This window comes from Anneissia japonica, unplaced genomic scaffold (genome assembly GCF_011630105.1).
Source record: "Anneissia japonica isolate Jap-2015-1 unplaced genomic scaffold, ASM1163010v1 scaffold1829_len478734_cov173, whole genome shotgun sequence".
NCBI classification, from domain to species: Eukaryota; Metazoa; Echinodermata; class Crinoidea; order Comatulida; family Comatulidae; genus Anneissia; species Anneissia japonica.
The window spans coordinates 230,689-248,222 of NW_022717183.1; the positions used below are offsets into that span (position 1 = coordinate 230,689).

Genomic DNA, 17,534 nt, shown 5'->3' on the forward strand with positions numbered 1-17,534 from the left:
GACAAAGCACATTACTTACAGGGGTATAATTGACTCCCACCGTCACAACTACTGTTGAATTGAATTCGAGTAAGCTAGTTCCCTATCGACTGCTTTTCCAGAGCTTCTTTTCGAGGCTACTTTTGCAAACTAAAGAGAGGTTCTTCTCGAGATTAAGTGCATTGGTTTTTTTCGAGGTTTTACGGTGTAGTAGAGTTTGACTCTTGACTGGACTTTCAACCATTGTGTAAAAATAAAACTTTGCATAATATTGTTTCCCTATCGAACACAACAAATATTATTCTATGCAGCATTCCCATTTAAAACAAAAACACTTGAAATTGTTATCAATTAGAGTATATTGTACAGTTGTTTAACAAAATATATTTATATTAATTCTTTTATAATTTTATAAATTTAATGAGTTTATTTATAATCGCACGTTAATAGAACAGAATATGTAAATTATTAATTATAGTGAAAGAGCCTAAACATGGCAGCGCCCTGTGATCGTTTGTAGGTTCTTCCAAATAGTACATCCGTTGTGTATGTGAGAGACCGTCGTTTAAGATGTGTGAATAGCCATTGTTTATCAACAATATATCAGGTAATTTGGTGTAATTACCAATTAATAAACTAGTATAAAAACAAACAAACAGATAGGCCTAGTAGTATTATAGATGATAGGGCTAGGCTAGGCCTGTGCCTGTGACAGAAAGGGTGCTGTGTATTGTTTACAGGCAGGTTAAGAAGAAGAAGGTTTCTTCGAGCCTAGTCCTATCGCAGGCCTAGCAAAGGCTAAAACTAAAGACATTCCAGCCCCAGTTATTAGGCTAAAACTTCTTAGCAATCTATTGATTATTGTTGTGCAATCAACAAAACCAATTGCATGCTTGTTTTTTTTTCTTAATTCCTTAATATTAAATATTAGTCTAGCCGCAGATCCTATCTGTGGCCTAGCCATAGGCTAGGCCTAGGCTAGTATTCATCTGATGTTGAATGAAAACAAGATGTAAGTAGACCCAGGCCCTAGCCTCTAGGGGCTTAGGCCATAGATAGCAAGACAGATAGACTTAAAATAGTGACATTTGAGTTGATTAAATTATTTTCAATTCGATAATTTCATTTGTTGACTTTTGTTTATTTTTATTCTTTTGTTTTTGGCATTGGCTATTGTTACACCAGTTGGAAATCAATTCCTAATATTATTGGATGATTTATTGTCCTATTGTTATACCAGTCTGAAATTAATCTGTCATACAATAAAATCTGATAAATAAAGACTGATGTAACAATAGCCACTGCCTTTTCCTTATATTAACTTCAAAATAACAGTTGTTGTTTTGGGTGTTTGTGTTCTAGGCATGTAAACCTTACTTAATCAACTTACAGCCCAGGTCATCAAAGTGCGAGTTAATATTAAATTTTTGGCTGAGTAACTATCAATTGACAAGGATTGTCAAAAGTGAACTTAACAATGCTTTTAAAGAAACTCTATTTAAGGTTAACACAAAAATGATATATTACAGATAAATATGAATTGGTCATTTAATATAATAAACACTGTAATAAGATACAAAACTCAAGAGTAGAAGTAATAAATAAATATAATACAATAAAGTGATAAATTTGTATAAATATAAACAAGCAAAATTAATTAAAGTACTGTAAGTATTGTAAGTACATAAAATCATAAACTTAGATCTGATTTTTAAACTGATGAGTTCACCAGTGTATATCTCTTATGAAAATGAAAAATATTAACTGTAAGTAATGTCAATATGAGAGGTGGTGATTCACAGAAAACCAATGTACTTTGTATCAGGGGTTTAGCCACAAAAACGATATAGGTCATTCAAAATGGAAGCCAGTGGGCGTAGCACTGAGCTGGTGGGTGGGCCACACCCATCTTTGGGAATCCCCACCAAATATTGGTATGGAAACAATGTACATTCAATCAATAAATGTTGTCTTTATTAAACGTAAATATGATTTTGCTTTAGTTTAACACTCGATAGATTGAAGAATATAAAGAATTGCTAAAGGTAGACCAGGCCCAATTAGGCTATGCCGATCTGATTAGGCCAAGCTGTCACGGTAAAAGTGGCCATCCTAAATAATTGTAGGCCGTCTAAAAGACGGCCGGATGGCTCACTTGCTAAGCCTATGCTTTGTATATTATTCTTTTGAAAATGAATAATGGATAGTCCCTGGTGTAATATATTGAATGTTTATATAGGTTTTATGCTTAAAATGATAACGATACTAATTTTTCATATCATTTATTATTATTTTCAATATGATGATATCATCAGTGTAGTTGATATTCAATTTATTGATATAATTATTATTTATAAATCTTATAAGATGATCAGCCAATTTTGTTGTTATAATCTGTACAACAGTTGCTTTTGTGACATAAACCATTCAACTCCCTAGCTTGATGAAAAATGGACAGCACCATTTGTCGTTATTCCATGTGGAAAATTAACATATTTAATGATACGGTACACACACCCCCAGCCATATACTCACACATTCCCTGATGCACATCCCCCCATAGACATCAATAGTAGAACACAGGATGATGATGTAATGTGTTTTAATTAGCGACTAATAATGTTTGATATTAACTGCTTTATCATTGTTTTGATCACACCAAATGACAGGCAGGAAATGAGAATCAACTGCCTGCATCCGTTCTGTATTGGATTTGTTGACATATTCAGCAGGATCCTAACAATACACTCATTGCTGTTGGGAAGCAAACTGTTTTGTGCCATTTTCATTTTAAGATCTTTTTAAAATTTATTTATTTTCTAAGATCTCAATCAAACTTAATTACTAGTTATGTTGGCTCAGGGCTGCCTCACGCCCCCATTTCCTAAGTGTGAACAATCAATAAATTTTAAGCCGACCCAGAGGCGACATAAATTTAGTCCGACTTTAAAGTCAGCTCAGGCCCAGTTCCCGCAATGTGGGACCTGGACCAACTCATCTTTATATCTGAACGTAAACCGAACCTAGGTCGCCAAAGTCGCTTTAATAGTGTTCAATCTTGAGACCTTACTGTATACCATAACCTTTCATGCAAAAACCTGCCTTAAATTTTTCCATTTAAAAGTATGCATTGAATAGTTTTAAACTAAGATTACATAAAGTTAGTAAACCAGGTCATTTTTTTTTGTTACTGTAATTGAAGTTTAAATTTTTGAATAATTTTTATGAAAATTAAGTAATGTAAATCAAAATTAATATGATCATTCTTATTTTAAACGAAAAATTTGAAATCTTGAACAATAGCTCGAAGCCTTCAAGTTTGCCAACAGCCATCAGGAGTGTTGTTTGATATTAACAGGTGATAAGCATGATATGAATGAACACACTGTGCCACAAAAACAAGCAATGTTAAATCCAGCCCTTTCTACCCAAACTCAATTTGTGCACTGTTCATCGTGGATGGTTTTCAGTAGAAATTTCTGTCAAATTTCCTCGAAAAACCTGTTAAGTTTCTGGTTTCTAACGCGGTTCCCTTCTTTTTCGTTGCTGTAGATTTGGAGGCCATCAGGGTGGCAGAAATTTTGTAGAGGAAGTATGGCGTTCCTAGCGGAACAGGAAGGAGATCCAGCTTTAGAACTTACAGAAGAAAACATTGAAAAGGTAAATCATTTTGAAGCAATAATATTGATAATTCTTTATTATTATAATTATAATTTTCAAAATAAGATTGTTTTCATCTGCTTTATGCTTTAGATAATGTTTATTCTTTTTTTCTTGAAATGATGGTGTTCTTGCGATAATGGTTTTTAGATATTTTTTGATAATCACAATTGATAACTGGTGTGTAATAACAATTTTCTAATTAATATATTGAATTTTAGATATTTAAAAATTATTGCTTCTAATTGTGATTAGGATTTTAAAATTTTTTTGGTAAATAATAAATATATTTTTATGAATTCTGGTAAATAATAATAAATACCAATTGATATAATGAATTTGTAAAAATTGCCACTACTTGTGATTAGAATTTTTAAAAATATATTTTTGAAAATAATAATAATTGATAAACAGATAATATTTTTATATAATAATAAAAATTAATTTAAATTTTAATCAGTTGATTTTATGACTGTCATTGTAATTGTGCCGCTTTGTGTTTTTTTCCTTTTTTCTTTGATTATTTTGTGTCATCCAATCTGTTATACAATTGCAGTAAAATGAATTATAAATTATGAATTATTATGAATTAGTCCAGTGCAGTATGGCCCATGTGCAAATTTTAAGATGTTACCGTCACAAGCGATTGCAGTATCGTCAACGTGAAGAAAGTTAAAACTTATAAAAAGAAGATTTTTTTTATTATCATATTGAGCAACTCTTGCTTACTCTTTTCTCAAAATATTAAATTTATACATTATTATTTTTATTTTAAAAATATCTTACATTATTTTAATTGTTTATTGATGAGAAATCGTAGAAATAGATACATTTCACGTGATTTCTATACACACTTTCAGGCTTTGCATCAACTTTATTTTGATCCGGACCCGAGCGTAAAGTCCAGGGCACAAAACTGGCTATTTACTGCACAGCGGTCCCCTCAGGCCTGGCAGTTTGCCTGGAGTCTGCTGTCACCAGATAAGGTATGTGCAGTAACTACATGTACATTTTTTTAAACTACGCACTCCCTACTTAACCCTTTGAACCCTAAATGCCGGAAAAACGGCTGCGCGCTTACGTTGCAATAACCCTAAAGGCCAGTATACCGGCTTTGCGGGTCAGGTGACGTTATTCGGGATAATCACCTGACCAGTATGAGTAATGACGTAATTTTGTGACATCATTATTCCCAAGTCGTTCTGACAGCCTTGTATGTGATGATTTTTTTGAAAAAACAAATTTTATATTGAATAATTTGACAATAAATGCCAATGTGCTTTACGATTGATAATTTATGACTCCCAAGAATATATTAATGATGACGATTATCCAGGAAGTGATTTGGAAAGTGATAGTGAGGTAAACAGTGTAGTTTCTAGCCCTGGGCCAGGCCGATCACGATAGTGCTATTGCCAGCAGACGGCGGTAGTGATGATAGTTGTACATCGGGTTGATCGATGGCTATGGTAGCGGTACAGGGCCTAGGTGGTGGTGGTGATGATTGTAATAAAAAATAAGCATATTTTGTCCAAATAACTCAGGGTGAGGGTGCCGCAAGATGTAAATAATTCAGGGTTCAAAGGGTTAAAAAACTGCAGAAAAAAATAGAAGATCCTAGTATCTTGAGGGTTTGAGTAGACTATTTAATAATACAGTATAGCTGGCTCAAATGCTATAAGGAAGAGAGATGGGCACTCCAGCCTTTAAGCCTAGAGCTACGGGTTCTAACCTTTACCTTTATTGATACAGCAGGGCTCCTCCTGCAGTGTCCTGTGTGTTGTGGATGCTTCCCAGTACTTAGGTGACCTCCCAAAAGAAATGAAAAATCCTCCCAAAAATCTAACCCATCTCCCTATTGTACAGGTCCCTATTGTACAGGTGCCCCTTCAATTGACCACTTTTAGGACTGGGGTTTCCATGGGCCTTATAATGGCATATCTAGGGTGTGCATGGGGGCACATGCCCCCCCCCCCCCAAAATTACTCACGCCCTCTGTCGCCCCTCAAAAAATCACAGTCAAGTAGTTAAAAATCACCTAAAATCACTTTATTTTGCGAATTAGCGCTCCTTAACTGATCATCGAGACCCCCCACTTCACCTTCGCGCTCTCCCTCCCATCACCACCCTATTTCAAAACTCCTAGATATGCCACTGGGGCCTTAGCAGCTTTAGTCTCTAATTAGAATGATAAAGATGAAAGACATTTGTGAATTTTGGACCACAGATACTGTAAGTGGTCTTTAATTGGAGGTGGTCTTAAATTGGAGGTGGTTTTTAATAGGTGAGGTCTTTAATTAGAGGGATACCTACACTATATTATGTTTTGACTACTGATTACAATTGTCTACCCAAAACCAGCTCATGGTTATCACCATGTGCAGGCTCTTTCTTAGATTTCATATAAATATACAGCTCATTTAACCCTATCTCGTAGAATTAGATTCTTTTAATTTGGGGCCCATGATACACAGGGATTTCATGACAAAATGAGTCTTGTTGTACGTAAGGTCAATTATATGTATTCATAAAAAAATATGTGAGGCTTGCTATCATAAAATCAGCATACTGTCCCTAAATGTTAAACTTTATAGTGTAGAGAAGCTGTAAATACTTTTACTCAACGTTTGCAATTAGTAAAGGTGGAAAATAGGAATGTATTAAAAAGTCAATTTTCTTGTTTTGGTCACTAGCATGGCAAGTCCCATATATGAATGTTGATTTATTTTAACAAAAATTGGGTTTCATTTCTGAAGTTCAAAATTATCATACTCTAGTTGCACACAACCTGCAGTAGGAACTCGATTCAAAGACCAAAATAAAGTACATCATATGTACTGTAAAATTTCACAAAGAATGAGGATTGCCATCCCAAAACCAGCATACAATCGCTAATTGTTAAATTGAGTAGAAGAATATGGCAAAATTGTATACTATAGTACTGGGAAGTCGTAATACTGTACTTTTACTCAGATATTTGGCAACAGTAAATCAATTGAAATAAACGACCAATCATTGGAAATCTTTAAATAATGTGGAGAATAAGATGTTAAAAAGTCAATTTTCTTTTTCTTTTTTTTTGGTCACTGATGCAGATTTTGGGATGGCAAGCCTAATGTTTAATTTAATCAATATGTTCTCATCATATTTCCATTTGGAAATGAATTACAGATTCCTCTTCTATTGGTACCTTTGTAATAATATTTTTTTATGGTAGGATGTAGACTGTCGAAGGAAGTAGTTGGTATTACATTCAATTAAGCTTCTCTATTCTACAGTACAGTATGTGTTCTGCATTCTTTGTTAACAATAACATATGAATCTCTGTATTGCCGCTTTTTCCATTATTTTCTCCTAAATTTATCTGTGACAAAAAAACTCTTGTATGCCTGTATATTGGTCATGATGTGATGTCATTATGACCATATAAAGGCATTTCACATGTTTTTTTGTCAAATAAATTTTTTTTTATTATAATCTGTACAGTACTTTATATAAACAATTATGAGTCTTTGCATAACATGTGACATATTTGAATTCTACTTAATCAAAAATATAATTTGTTAATAAGGAATAAAGAAGTCCTGCCTGATTTTCATTTGTAAGCTAATATTAAATGCAAATAAGAATTTTTTATTAAAATTTTATGTTTATTTTTACCTCAACAAAAAAATGTGTATTTTCTGATCCAGTAATGTTCTGTATAATACTGTACTCTCTGACAGACAGGATGTCAGGCTGTCAGACACTTCCCTTAAACTCTGTCCAGCAAAATCTGTTGAATGCCCATACATAGACATGATATACTTTATATGGTCATTTTATGCCTATATATGATCATGATGTGATGTCATCGGACCACAGATACTGTAAGTGGTCTTTAATTGGAGGTGGTCTTAAATTGGAGGTGGTTTTTAATAGGTGAGGTCTTTAATTAGAGGGATACCTACACTATATTATGTTTTGACTACTGATTACAATTGTCTACCCAAAACCAGCTCATGGTTATCACCATGTGCAGGCTCTTTCTTAGATTTCATATAAATATACAGCTCATTTAACCCTATCTCGTAGAATTAGATTCTTTTAATTTGGGGCCCATGATACACAGGGATTTCATGACAAAATGAGTCTTGTTGTACGTAAGGTCAATTATATGTATTCATAAAAAAATATGTGAGGCTTGCTATCATAAAATCAGCATACTGTCCCTAAATGTTAAACTTTATAGTGTAGAGAAGCTGTAAATACTTTTACTCAACGTTTGCAATTAGTAAAGGTGGAAAATAGGAATGTATTAAAAAGTCAATTTTCTTGTTTTGGTCACTAGCATGGCAAGTCCCATATATGAATGTTGATTAATATTTTAACAAAAATTGGGTTTCATTGCTGAAGTTCAAAATTATCATACTCTAGTTGCACACAACCTGCAGTAGGAACTCGATTCAAAGACCAAAATAAAGCAATTGTATTTGTTGTCTGTAAATAACCCATTTCCATACAGTATTTGCTACCACAAGACTCATTTTGTGATATCATCTAACAAATACACTGCCTTGGTTGCTAAGGAGTTGGGAAAGACCATGTAAACACTAGTTTTTTTATGTATGCTTTCTGGTTTTCCATTGCTGTTTTTATGTTAGAAACTGCACCTCAAGACATTTCATGGGATATGCTTTTTTTGTTATGAGATTACAAAAAATATGAAATTATGAATGATTATCAGTGGTTGATAATCACATAAAGCAAATTTCGTGTTATGTAATATTATATGATGAATAAATTGAACCTTGAACCTTAAGCTATGAAATCATGTAGCATATAAAATGAAAATTTATTCCATTTGTTGGTGACAAATCAAAGTAAATGAAGTCAGCAAATGTTGATTGATTGGAGGGGTCACATGATGCAAACATTTAATTTTCATAGGTTGGAAGGCAGCATCATATGTACTGTAAAATTTCACAAAGAATGAGGATTGCCATCCCAAAACCAGCATACAATCGCTAATTGTTAAACTGAGTATTGAGTATTAGAATATGGCAAAATTGTATACTATAAATATAATACCGAGAAGTCGTAATACTGTATTTTACTCAGATATTTGGCAACAGTAAATCGATTGCAATAAACGACCAATCACCGGAAATCTTTAAATAATGTGAAGAATAAGATGTTAAAAAGTCAATTTTCTTTTTTTTTTTTTTTTGTTTTTTTTTTTGGCCACTGATACAGATTTTGGGATGGCAAGCCTAATGTTTAATTTAATCAATATGTTCTCATCATATTTCCATTTGGAAATGAATTACAGATTCCTCTTGTATTGGAACCTTTGCAATAATATTTTTTTATGGTAGGACGTAGACTGTCGAAGGAAGTAGTTGGCATTACCTTCAATTAAGCTTCTCTATTCTATGTGTTCTAAATTCTTTGCTAACAATAACATAAATGAATCACTGTATAGCCGCTTTTTCCATTATTTTCTCCTAAATTTATCTGTGACAAAAAAACTGTTGTATGCCTGTATATTATTCATGATGTGCATATATATGGTCATGATGAGATGTCATTATGACCATATTTAGTCATTTCACATGTTTTTTGTCAAATAATTTTTTTAAAATTATAATCTGTACAGTACAGTACTTTATATAAACGATTATGAGTCTTTGCGTAACATGTGACATATTTGAATTCTACTTAATTAAAAATATAATTTGTTAACAAGGAATAAAGAAGTCCTGTCTGATTTTAATTTGTAAGCTAATATTAAATGCAAATAAGAATTTTTTATTAAAATTTTATGTTTATTTTACCTCAACAAAAAATGTGTATTTTCTGATCCAGTAATGTTCTGTATAATACTGTACTCTCTGACAGACAGGATGTCAGGCTGTCAGACACTTCCCTTAAACTCTGTCCAGCAAAATCTGTTGAATGCCCATACATAGACATGATATACTTTATATGGTCATTTTATGCCTATATATGATCATGATGTGATGTCATCATGACCATATTAAGGCATGTCACATGTTTTATCAGATAAAGTTTGTTAAGGTCTGGACAGAACTTTAGTAGTGTGCTGGCCTTGGGAATGGGATGCTCAAGGCCTTGGGCGAAGGGACTTAATTTCCTGTTGTATTCGCATTTGATTGTAGCAATATATCTTGCAATGCTCTGATCTTAAGTTGGTTGTTGACCTCTTCTCCATTGCATTCCCTTAGGGGGCTTCTGGAGTATTACGTTTTGATGCTGATATTAAAGAGATCTCAACACTGAGGGAAAACCAAATGAAATTTTAAATTAATTAATAGATAATGATAATAATGATGATTCTAACAATAATGGCGAGAATGATAATGATCACAATAATGATTACTGCTGTAACACTAATAATATCTATTGAAAGTGCACCTTTTTAATGTCAAATTGTTGGTGAAAGATATATCTTGGACTCTAAGAGATATGAAGTCAATAAAATGCTGTTGGTGAGGTGGGCGATAAACATTTTAAGGGTGGGTAGATGATAACATTAATAATCAAAATAATCAGAGTAGATTTTAAGGATGCAAAGTTTGGTTAATAAGGATGGGTGGAAGGCCATATAATAAGCTTTAGACTGGGTTGAAAACTTCAAGGCTTCACCCACCATAACTACATCCCTACGATAAGAAAGAAGAGTACTGCACAATGTCTGTATATAAAGTTTATAACGGTGACGTCTGTAAAATTAATAATTAAAAATATAGATTTTATTAATATTTTTTATTTAATTCAATGCGACTTTATTTCCAATTGCATCATGAAAATATAATATAATATGAATAATTCAAATATAACAATTATAATGAATATAGTGATTAAATCTTATGGATTTGGAAAAACGCATACAAAACAAGTATATACTTTTTATCATGCAGCCTAAAATTCAACATAGGTCAGGGGTTTAATTCTCACCCTCTTTTTTCTGTCTTTGGTTTGTGTCCAAGGAATAAAGTGGGATATTTTGATGGTTGGAAAAGTTCCATGTTGAATTTTTCATCTAGCCTGCCAACGCATGACTAGAAGGGCTCCCTAGGGATAGGAGAATGTACACTGTTTTATTGTTAGAGTTCAACTGACAGGGGACTAATGGGAAGGACTTTGACATATTCAGGCAAGCACTATTACAAGTCTCCCTTCAATAAATACCTCTTTTTGGACCAGGGATTTCCTGGTTTTTAATAGCTTTTTAATAGTTTTCTTAAAATTAGAAATACAGTATTTAGGTGTTCATCCAGGGCCACATCAACGTGGTTTTTAATTGGAGGTGGTCTTTTTTTGGAAGGTTCTTTAATTATAGGAAGACCTGTGTTAACAATAGATTGACTAAAATTTCTTCAAAATTATGTTGTTAGTCCAACAGTATTGTAATACTGTATTTAATTAAATGAATCAATTCCATTTATTTGTGTTTTCATTATCAATTTAAATCAATCAAACTTTTCAATTTTGAAAAATATGAATTGTCCTCTCCTATTAGTAATTTCATTTGATTTATAAGGAACTTGACATCTGCAATATACTGTAATGTTTTTTTTTTAAATGACCTGGTTTATACAACTTTGTCCATGTGTGGAGTAGTTCATACAGCCCGGTCAGGTGACCATTCCAGAACATAGCAATTCCAAGTAAAAAGACATGCTTCCCGTAATTAATGTCAAACGGAACCCATATAATTGTACCGATAATCTCGACTCCTTGTAATTTGAGCCATACGTCTGAGGAAAAGTATCGGTTGCATTGTAATACGTCTCCTGCAGCTGCTTTTACATTGTTGAATTTATTTTCTTATTAGGCAGCAGAGGTGCAGTATTTTGGAGCAAGTGCATTATACATGAAAATCACCCGATATTGGTATGTAGTTATACATGTTCTTTTTATTGTTATATCAGCAAATCTTGTTAGTGTTTGTTTGAATGGTTAACTATTAGTATTATATCACTATCAGGAATTCAAATGTTACGATCATTATTACATTTGTAGTAAAAGTGCTTTCTGTATCTTCCTTATTCTATTGTGTTTAATTTGGTTTTATCAAATTTTATTGTTATTAAATTGCATTTTTTTATGTATATGAAGGCCCAAAATATTCAGATGTACTGGATGGGCTACCAATGGTTTTAAATAAATAAATAAAATAATATTGATTTCCGAAACTTACGCTCTAATCTGAGGCACGTTGTGGCAAAATGACTAAGTTGTAGCAAAAATTGAAATTAGAAGTTATTGGTATTTTCAGATACCTGAGTATGTGGTCTTTAAAATGAGGGGTCATTCATTGAAATTGGACATTTCAATCCTAAGTTATTGGAAAGTGAAAGTACAGTTCTCTTTGAGTCAAGATAAACATGATTTTGAGTAATTGCCTTTCAGAGTTATTTGTGCATACCTTTTTTAATAGAATAAACTATCAAAATAATGTTAAATAAACCATTCGTTGACCACTTCCAGAACTAATACTTTGGCACATGATTATTAAGACATTAAACTGTTGATCTATAGCAGTGTTTAAGCTGTCATTAGCCAAATAGCCAAATCCTAATAAAAGCTGAATTTTGCTAAATATTTTCTTTCAAAATTAGCCAAAAAGCTAATGAAATTGAAGCTATTATTGCTTATATTCTTTTGTTTTGGATAATAAAATTTCTGTTTGGCTAATTATTTTCATACCAAATTGCAAAATATTATTTTTGGCCAGCTTAAACCCTGCTATAGTGAAAAATAAATTTGGATTTTTAGGCAATTTTTTGAGCTCCCTTATTTTATAGCTCATTTACTCAATACTGGCCTGTGCGACAACTTAACAATTTCACCACGACATGCCTCATGTAGGTAAATACAGTGTATTAAGAACCTGAATATACTTTACTAGTGGTTTAGGTTTAGTTTAGGTTTAATAAAAAAAAATTTAGGTTTAAGTTTAGTTTAGGTTAATTGTAGGCTTTTAGTCAAGGTTTAGTTTTTGTTGTATTAGGTTTTGTTTCAGTTGTTTACGTATTTTAGGTTTAGTGTAGATTTGTTTGGGTTTAGATTGAATTTTAGTTTAAGGCTTAGTTCAGCTTAGGTTAGTTTAGGTTCGCTAACAGAAGGTTTAGGTACCAAAAATTGAAGCAATAATTGTATTGTGCTTAAGAGAATCCATTGTTGACATGCAACTTTATTCGACATCACCTTTCCAAAAAAACAAAATGCTATAATTATATATTAATTAATATGTAATTCGAGGTGATGCTAATTAATTTTAACCTTTTAGGAGTGAAGTGCATCCTGAACAGTACGCTAACTTACGGACACAGTTGTTCCAACAAATATTTAACTTCTCTTCCGCTACTCGCATTGTTTTAACGAGGCTCTGTGTAACAGTGAGTATTTCGTTTGTGTGTATTTAAAAAGAGAAGCTATTTAAGTTTTATTCTGTCTTCTGCTTTGCTACTACCAGAATCATTGTTGTCAATATCATCATCATCGTAATTAGCATATTTTGTTTATCATCACCATTAGGCCAAGCCTGACTGACCCAAAAATCTCGAACATATTCTAAAGTCTTTTTTTTTTCGAGCTGCACAACATAATTTTTTTCCCCTTATTATCAGCATTTTCATCAGAAACAACATCATCATGATCCTAAGTATCTTTGTTATCAATATCATCATCATTATTTTAATTTTAATATTTTGCCATCAAGGAATCAATGAATAATTTTTGTCGACAATACAACTTGATACAGTCGAAATTTGGATCCAGGACAGTGCTTCAACAGTGGGTTAAATGTTGTATAGATATTAAACTTATACAACGGGTTACAAATATACTCTAGCATTAGCATTGAACATGTATCTATTCAGCAGTAGATATCAAATTATACATTCAGAAAATGATTTAAATTATATACATATATGTATAATTATTGAGAGATTACATGTAAGTTGTCATTAGTGGATCCCAGGGCTTCATACCAGGTTTCCCTGTCTTCAACTAATCCAAGATCCATCACATCTTTTCTAAGAATTTTCAAAAGGTAAAAATATTTGTATGCTGTTTTTGTGCTCCTTTTTTCCTCAACCATTTAGTGATCACAAAAATCTGTATCATGTTTCCCTCTAATGATACTCATTGCATTATCAATGTGATTTAAAACATTAATCTTTATTAATAATCCATTTGAAGCAGACTCAAACTACTGTTTAATTAGCAAATAAACTAGCCTTTTGTAGTGTAGTGTTTCAAGATGGCTCATGCTATTACGTACCTTCTATCCAAATCCATCATCGCTAATCCGCTTAGATGCTGTCGTGGTGTACTTACCGAGGATCAGTTTCAACTAACTTACTTTCCTATGCATATATAAAGCCGCTTATAGTCTCATTTTCACAGATTTTAATCGTTTTACCTGGTAACTTAAACTCGCATGCTTAAAGCTTGTTCAATAGACGGATGTTTGTTGTTGCGTTATTTGCAGCTTGCTTCGTTCGCGCTGAACACAATGCCTGAAGTCTGGTCAGACGCGGTCAAGAGTATGATAGAGACGTTCCACCAAGCAGATGTACCGCAAATGGACGTAAGTATCATTAATATACTAATTCAGTACAGTTTTTATTTGTGATTTTCATATCAAAAATTTTATTTTGCATCATTTTGTCAGCAAGCCTCTTTACCATTCCTTAGATAGAAATACTGCATTTATTTTAATAAAAGCCCCTGAGCATTTACTGTTAAGAACAGTTTTTGAGGGATGCATTTATTTGAGGGATGCATTGATTCGTGGGAGGTGTTTATTTTTTTGGTGTAAAATGGATACATAGATTATATACTCATATATGCGCCCCTTAATTTCAATGTAAATGTTGAACCACAGCACATAATTATTGTCAAAATGTGTTACTGCGTGATCATAAAGACTTATTGATCCTACCAGGTTAGAAAAATGTAATTTTAACTGGAGTAGGCTTATTCTAATAAATGTAAGTATATAATCCATTGCTGGGTCAGGTGACTCAACTGCAGCAAAAAGCTTGCTGTCAAACATCGGATATACCACAGCAGTGGAAGACCCTTTCTACAACAATTGCTGTCAGTGTGTGGGGAAATTCGAACCCTATTTTACTGACATCATGCCATTTCTTTTTCAACTTGGATACATACAGAATACTGTATGCATTACAACGAAAAACTAAATTCTTTTTGTAAATGCAACTTCAGTAAAAATTAACTAAAGATATCATCCAAGGAGAATCTTAGTAATTTAGAAGGTATTTTATGGTTTTTAACAATGTTTTTAAACAATATACTATATTGTTTTATTTGTTTTATATAACATTTTTGGAATTTTAAATTAACTGCACAGTGCCATTACCATTTTCTTACCTTCTCTTTCGATTTTTTTGTATGTTTTATTTCAGTATGCTATTTTATCAAACTTCTGATCTTAACTAATTTTACTTCACCAGTTTTACTTACGATATGTTTGCCCGTACATTATTTGTTTTTGTGATTTGTGGACCAACCGTTTTGTCTAATGTATGCCTCTTTTTTAAAAGAGAAGTTCTAATAAAGTTTCATATTATTATTAAAGACTACAGTATTTTCACAAAAATACAAGTTACCTAATAAATTCATAATCTGATGTGTTTTCCCTAGGAGAGAGAGAATAAAATAGTTAAAACACTCACTCTGTAGTTTGACTGGCTAATGTAAGATGGTAATAAAGTAAAGGAGCCTATTTTGTTTTTGCGTGAATATTCAAAATTATATGCTAATTGCTGATTTAGTTAATGTTTCATCAATCAAGAAATTTATACTAAATACCACCATAATTCCCATTAAAAAATTCTAATTTAGTTGAAAATTGTAATACAGTATTTCTTCATTTATTATTGTCACTGTGGTAGTTACCACGATAACTGAAATTTGGTAATTCTGATTGGTTTCAAACTTATCAATTCTCAGAGAAAAATCACGCCAATTGGAGGCTATGCTTTTACTTCTCAGTGTAAAAGGAGCATTTCTAGTTTGATATGTCACATTCCATAGAAATTGATAAATGAGATGAAACGGTCAATTAATTGCAATTAGGTAAAAAATTTAAATTAATTTTGTATTTATATATAGTTGAATTGTGGTAATGATTCAGACAGTCTTATCGTTATCATCCTTTCCTGTCTCTCGACATAGCGATGTAATTTGACTTTCTCCTGACTGATGCCAAACTTCCCAGCAGCTGGTATTTCCTACTGTAACTTCATAATGAAAAATTATTGAACTGAAGAGTCACTTTGAAACTTTCTTCATTTGAATATTGTTCCTGAATTTGTGGGCCTATTTTATTGAAGTTTCGGAAGCGGAGCTAAAGGTGCAGACAAAAGGTTGAGAGCTATTGGAGCTCATACATGGCCACATACAGAGAGTGACACAGATTCAATTCTGGAAGTTTTCGTAAACCAGTATTTTGTCAATGAATTTCTGTTCAAAAATTTTCAGTGGGAAGCGCTGTGAGCGTACTCTTTCTTTAAGTTGGAATGTCCATTAAGTTGATTTGCGTGCCCAAATTTTTTGCTGTTTTCTGGGTGGCGCACCTTTTTCAACCCTGTCTATGCGCTTTATGAAAATGTGAAATTCTATGTGATGAACTAAACTGTTGCTAATTTCTTTTCGCTTTAGGCAACAAACAAGTGTCTAGCTTTGTTGGAGTTACTCACAGTACTGCCGGAAGAGGTATGAATGTGAATTCTTGTACAGTATATGCTTAAGCCTGTCTAGACTATTCAATTTTATTTGACAAAAAATGTATATACCCATATATATAGTCATGATTTGCCTATAAATATTCATGATGTGATGTCATCATGACCATATTTAGGCATATCACATGTTTTTGCCAAATAATTTTTTTTTTCTCTTTCGTGGGAAATAAAATTTGATAGTCTGGACATAACTTTACAATTGAATATAAATTTTATGTTCTTCAGAAAGCTGAATCAATATAGAAATAATCATCTTTTTAGATCATTAAACATGCTTTCTGTAAAATGTCATTAAATTATTTAATAAAACATTTTAATAAAATCAATAGAAAGCTTAGCATATTGTATTAAAATGTCTTACTAATTATTTATTTGTATTTTATCATATATATTTTTATCATTTTAATTTATTTATTCATTTATTCAATCATTAATTTATTTTTTTTTTATTGTTCATGCATTCGTTCTTTTAATAACCCTTTCATCAATCTATTAATGCACTCATTTATACATTTATAATTTTATTTATTAATTTATTCCTTTGTTGTTCTTTTGTTTGTTCTTTTATTTGTTCATTCATTTGTTTGTCATTTACGTTCATTCTTTTTATATTTATTCAGTTATTTATCCATTCATTCGTTTATTCTTCTACACATTCATTGTGTTTTTTAATTAAGAAAACATTCAGAGTTAAGACCTTTATTGATATATAGAGATACTGAGATTCAGATTCAAATTTCTTTAATTTGTCTAAAAAGGAAATTACAGTAGGTGCAAAATTACATTGAAGAAAATACTTTAGAAAGCACTAAAACACATAAAATAAATCTTACTAAAAAAGTTTTGTAAGTTCTTTAGTCCCATTCAAAAGGATTAAAGAGTTTACTGGCTGCTTTTAAAACTTCCTATTTACTATGGTACAAAAAAAAATCATGATTGATAACATACAGTAAGTGTACCCATCTTTTCTGTTGAATCTTAGTTCCAAACAGCACCCTTAGGCAGTTCAAGAAAAGTGACAGTTCGACAAGAACTCCAAAAAGGCTTGCAACATGGTGAGCTTCAGAAATATATGTTATTAAACGTGATCAGATTTATCCACACTATCAA

At 32.0% G+C, this 17,534-nt stretch overlaps 1 protein-coding gene across 2 annotated transcripts in view; it reads left to right on the forward strand.

The window, feature by feature from the left end:
* Positions 1–457: 457 nt before the first annotated feature.
* The window catches only part of LOC117110130 (importin-13-like), a 47,376-nt gene continuing 30,299 nt past the window's right edge, over positions 458–17,534 (forward strand). For both annotated transcript variants that reach the window (XM_033252731.1, XM_033252732.1), the window contains exons 1-8: positions 458–586; positions 3,532–3,639; positions 4,500–4,625; positions 11,480–11,538; positions 12,938–13,046; positions 14,144–14,242; positions 16,342–16,395; positions 17,407–17,479. In XM_033252731.1, coding sequence (XP_033108622.1) covers positions 3,574–3,639; positions 4,500–4,625; positions 11,480–11,538; positions 12,938–13,046; positions 14,144–14,242; positions 16,342–16,395; positions 17,407–17,479 — 586 coding nt within the window. In that variant the 5' untranslated portion in view covers positions 458–586; positions 3,532–3,573. The remainder of the gene's footprint in view (positions 587–3,531; positions 3,640–4,499; positions 4,626–11,479; positions 11,539–12,937; positions 13,047–14,143; positions 14,243–16,341; positions 16,396–17,406; positions 17,480–17,534) is intronic.